At 40.1% G+C, this 5585-nt stretch overlaps 1 protein-coding gene across 1 annotated transcript; it reads right to left on the bottom strand.

Moving 5' to 3' along the window:
- Nucleotides 1-1362: 1362 nt before the first annotated feature.
- On the bottom strand, nt 1363-3072 carry LOC116181489 (UDP-glucuronosyltransferase 2B33-like). The gene is made up of 4 exons (XM_031501870.1): nt 2245-3072; nt 1977-2199; nt 1712-1931; nt 1363-1667 (listed from the first exon to the last, which is right to left on the bottom strand). Exons 1-4 carry the CDS (start codon nt 3055-3057, stop codon nt 1406-1408), a joined length of 1518 nt encoding a protein of 505 aa, XP_031357730.1. The 5' UTR covers nt 3058-3072; the 3' UTR covers nt 1363-1405.
- Between the last annotated feature and the right edge of the window lie 2513 nt (nt 3073-5585).

Here is a 5585-nt window from a genome sequence, read left to right as displayed (position 1 = left end):
TACAGGTATTATAATATTTGAAGTTTTGTTAGTTTCACATATCACCGCTTGAGGGCTTTTTTCGGCGTTCCGACAGAAATGGTTAATTTGCTCAAAAAAATTAATTATAATGCGTTGGTTTGATTTTTTTTATGAAAAGGTAGCTAAATCATGCCTAAACAAACTTGCGAAAACTCCATCTCGACATCAGAAAAATTAGCTTAAAAAAATAAAATTTTGAGGGTATAAAATTTTCTTTGGCCTACATTTTAGGTTAGGAACAAAATATCGAGATGCGGTTTTCGCGAGCTTATTTAGGCACCACTTAGCTACTTTTTCATGAAAAAAAATCGAACCAACGCATTTAATTTTTTTGAGAAAATTAACCATTTCTGTCGGAATGTCGAAAAGAGCCCTCAAGCGGCGATATCTGAAACTAACAAAACTTCAAATATTAAAATATTTGCAGCCGAAGAATCACTCTTTTTAAATAACACGAGTTTGTGAAAATCGACTCAGCCGTTTCGAAGATACAGGGTGTTCTTTACGAAAACCTTTGAATCCCCCCCACGACTTCATTTTTAGAGATACAGCAATAATTGTCAAATAAAAAAGGTTCAGATTATCGTCGACTTCAAAGACCGGGTATTTTTTTGTTAGGTTAATATAGCGGAATTCACAAACATAACTTTTTTAGGTTCCAGATTGCAGTTACGCCCCCTGGCGGCCATTTCAGGAACTTAAAAATATTTTCCAGTTTTTTTTTTGTGACCGTTTCAGTAACAACTTTTTTTACCGCAAGCCTATACGATGGTAATTACACCACGTGTAATTAACAAGTTTAGGGACGGGGTTGCATGATGTGGGGTCGGCGACCCTTGGGCGCCATCCCTGAGCGTGTTATACTAACGTGGAGGTTTTTCAGTTTTTTTCCTATTTTCTTCTACAGTTTTGGGCCGATTGTTTCACATTGGTGTCATTGGAAAAAGCGCCCAAAAGTTTCTTAGAGCCCTAAAGGCGACCTTCCTTGTTCGTGTCGCCAATGGAAGCTACGAGAGGTACCCAAAAATTGAGTACCTACTATTTTGTGGGTTTTTTTTAGCGAAATTCACCAAAATGCGAAATGCGGGTGAACGAGACGTCGGAGGTGGGTACCGATTAAGGGAATATGGTAACCCCCGACGAGATCTTACGGATGGTGGGGTCAAACCTTCAAACGTCCCTTCGATCTCACACGGGCTTCGATAATTTTTTCCTTTTTACTTCTCTCCATCTTCTTCCTTATTCTTCTATTTCATCTCTCCTTTGGTCACTATCTTCCCTCTTACATCCTTTCATCAGTTCTTCCAAGTCTTCTTCAGAAGAGTCGAAAAAACAAGAGAAAATGAATAATGAAGTTTATAATGCTGGTGACAACAAATGAGATTTAACTAAGTTTAAGTTTTTTCGAAAATACAGCTCTTCGCAATCCGCATAAAACGTACATTGCACCGAACACTATAAGTCCTAAGACAGCGATGACGTCCAAAAAGTAATGTTGGTAGAAGGGTATGAAGGTGGCAGGGCTTTGCAAGTGTTTCGCTCCCCTGTGACGCAAAACGTATTCAATCCACCAAACGGCTCGCTCCAGTCCCGTCATTGGTTGATCCATTGATAACTCGGCTAACTCCTTGAGTTTGGAGCGGTACCTGCCACAACATGACAACTTTTGATAGGGAAAATGGTCACTTACCTTTTATTACTGATAACTTCTAAAATGGTTTGCGCTAAGTGACGTTTTGTGAGTTGTCGATGATCGAGGTGTAACCCGTAACCTTTCCCGACCATTTCTTGGACGTTACGGGCTTGATCTGCGAAAAATGGTATCCCCACCATCGGTACGTTGGCGTAAATCGATTCGGTTATCGACTGAAAACCACCGTGGGTTATGAACAGCTTAACGTTGGGATGATCTGCAAGACGTGACTGAAAAAAACAAGAGATCGCGTGGTACTTACTAAGGACAGCCATCTGAGGCACCCAAGGGTGTAGCATCACGTTCTTCGGTTTGTTTGGTAAGCTGTCGGTATCAAACTTCCACACCACCAGGTAGGGGAGTTCGCGAAATGCCTCCATTATATCGTCACGTACTCGATCGTCCAAAAAGTGACTTTTAACGTTGGAGCCCAAACTAAAATAAATGAAACCGTCTTTGGCGTTGTCCAATGCTTCTTTCAGATCCTACAAGGGGACGCTATAAATTAAGATACCTGCACTTAGCGTTACCTTTGGAAGAGGTTTGGCTGGGAGTCGAATTAGGCTTCCTCCAATCGGTATGACGTTTGGCGTCCTTGGTCTGATAGTACGAAACACTGGTTCGGAAGTGACCAGTAGTAAGCTCATGTTTGCTATTAACTGCTCGAGCGGCGGGTACTCGCTCCCGAAATGCCGATTTGCTATCTCTTGGTACATGGGCATCAGTACCATTTTATCGCAAATCATAATAAATACATAGTGAACCACGCTGAAGATGCGCTGGAAAAGCGAGAGATCGTTCACGTAACTCACCCAGCCATCGGGATAAAGTAGTGGATGGGTCGGATTTCCCAAAGCGCTGTAAATTACTGGCGGTGCATCTATAGTGGTGATCCCAATGGAGGGGCAGTTGAATTTTTGCGCAAAGGCGAAGTAGGCCGGTCGCGTGGACTCAGTGATCACCAGATCGAACGACTCATTTTTGCTTTTAATGAGTGCCTGAATTGAGGGATGTTCCAGTTGTACGTCGCACGATTTTGCCAGGGCGATGTAAGTATTGATATACGTTAGGAAACCATTTGAGTAGACAATTTCTTTAAATTTTTTATGGAAAACACTGTTCGAGAAGCTAATATCGATCTCCGTGAGGTTGGTAAGTTTCGGGTCGTTAATTGGTACGGTTGTCAATGACGTTACCTGGTGACCTCGTAAGGATAACTCTTTCCAAATCGGCTGAGTTGCCACATGGTGACTGTGCGATGGTGTCGGTATGATGACCAAAATTCGAGCACAGTGAGAAATCGAACAAAACGCCAGAAGTAGGACACACAATTTGTCCAACATGCTCTCGATCGAAAACTCGTTACGCACTAAAATTTTGATATCTCAATTTACGCTCCTATCTGGGACCTTTGATCTCAACCAAAACAATTTCGTTGATGAATGAATACATGACAAAGATATTTGTCATTGCGCAATCTCAACATATAATTTGGTGAAGGAACTTATATACTGTAGGAAGGTTTAGGGTTATATACCTACGAATGTACTTCCTAGACATGGAAACGGAACAGGTATCTGGTAACAGGTGAGAAGGCATAACTGAGGTGTTCTTATGAACTGTCTACTTGAAAGCTGTTTATTGGGCCATGGGATGTAGTTCCAAATATTTTCATGAAATTAGGTATAGGCCCGTATGCGCTAATCAACCGTTTGACCTTGAAGCCCACTTCAGAAAAAAAGCACGATGACCTTGGAGCAGATCTCACGAATGATTTCATGCCCCAATAAAATCAATCAGTGATCTCCGAAGTTTCAATCAATAAAATCGCTTTAGATCAGGTAAAAACCACGATGACCTTGAACTTGGCGCCTGCGTAGTAGTTCAAATGACCCACCTTGGCGCGTGCGCAGATCAAAAGGTCACAGTCGGCTAGAGGTGCTGTATTCTTACTACGCTCCCCTTAGGATACCCTCAAGCTTAGATTAACGTAGCTTGGAGGCATCAGGACAAGAGCTCCCTCAAAACTTCCGGAACACAACTCGCAAGGAAGAGGTCAAAACGTGGCAGCTAAAATATCTCCAAACGTGGAAGAAAAAAGAGGTCAAAGAACTCACGGAAATCGAACGGACCAGGGAAAGCGAAAATTCAAAAGTTGTAGAAGGAATGAATGCGGAAAAAGCTGAAAGGGTGCCAAAATCGCTTAAATAGTAGTATACTCAAAAATCGAAAAAGCCTTTATACTCGCAGAATCCGAGAGCCAACGGGACAGAAAAGGTCAAAGCATTAAGAACAAGTACAAATTGTGCACAACCCTTGTGCAGGTAAAGCGAATTTTTTTAAACACTCCTACGAAATTTCTTCCATAAATAGGAAAGTTGGAAATGGAATGGAATTGGAAAATGGCGCTACATTTTTATTCCAAGTGGCTATGTATCAAACTTCACTTATTTATTTATTTATTTATTTATTAATTTATTTATTTATTTATTTATTTATTTATTTATTTATTTATTTATTTATTTATTTATTTATTTATTTATTTATTTATTTATTTATTTATTTATTTATTTATATATTTATTTATTTATTTATTTATTTATTTATTTATTTATTTATTTATTTATTTATTTATTTATTTATTTATTTACTTATGTATTTATTGATTTATTTATTTATTTATTATCCCTCTCTGGCTCTGGGCCCTCAACAGGCTTGCGCCCAATTACAGAGTGACCCGCATAATGCTTTTTAGAGGTGCCTCTGCAGAAGGTCTTAAGTTGTTCTATAGAGTAGCCGGCAGAATGCTCGAAACTGTCTAAGGTAATTTCCATCTCTGCCACAGATGAAAAGTTCACCTCAACCCAGGTTCGAACACCCGACCTCCGGATTTGAATGCCTCCATAAATAAGGAAGTTTGCACGGCGCATGCGCAAAACCAAATTTTGAAAATGGCGCTACATTTCCTTTTATTCCAAGTGGGTATGTATCAAATTGCATTTAAATCCCTCCATAAATAAGAAAGTTGGCACTGCGCATGCGCAAAACGAAATTTTGAAACTGGCGTTAAATTTGGTTTTATTCCAAGTAGCTATGTATCAAATTTTATTTAAATGCCCAATGGTTATATTTCTTCCAAACGGCCCAAAAGAATCATAACCGATCACGACAAGGGATCGAGGAGGAAGACTATGGTTAGTATAAATCGAGTTTAAAATCTATTGTGAACGTTTCAAATCGGGTCCTCAAGGGTCGTGTAGTTGACCGTTAGAGTGTCTGTGGCACTCTTCTGGGTCCTCTGGATCAAGACCCAAACTTTACTTTACCTCACTAGGGTCCCCTGGAGCCTTTCAAAAACTTCTTAATGATTTCAATAATTTTTATAGCCAGGGAATTGAAGGGCAATTGAGGTTCAGGAATGATCAGCCTACTAAAGTTTCTGTAAGGGTCCCTGGATCCTCTTTAGATCCCTGTATGCTTTTACCAGAGCATTTTTGAGAATTTGCAGATCAGACAATGCTTCCTAAACGCTTTCAGGGGGTATTGTATATGAGCATTTCAAGTACTTAATACTTCATTCGGCAATAAATAGATCGCTGAAGATTCTTGAACACTGTGCAGTCATCTGGATCCCCTCCAGACCTCCACATACCATTAACATCGTCCCCTAGAACCCGTACAGATCAGGAAAGGTCTTTTAATGCTTTCAAGGGTCTTGTCAATGATTGTCAGAACATTGGAGAGCATTTCAAAGTCTCTACGACTTATTCAGGGATGGATAAACTGCTAGAATGGTCCTCTGGATCACATCTCAACTTCTCTATGTCCTTACCATTGTCTCCTAGGACCTCTCCAGATAATACAAAGCTTT

This window comes from Photinus pyralis, unplaced genomic scaffold, assembly GCF_008802855.1.
Source record: "Photinus pyralis isolate 1611_PpyrPB1 unplaced genomic scaffold, Ppyr1.3 Ppyr1.4_LG9, whole genome shotgun sequence".
In the NCBI taxonomy this organism is placed as follows: Eukaryota; Metazoa; Arthropoda; class Insecta; order Coleoptera; family Lampyridae; genus Photinus; species Photinus pyralis.
The sequence above is the reverse complement of the archived record's forward strand: the minus strand, read 5'-3'. Positions and strand labels throughout refer to the sequence as shown.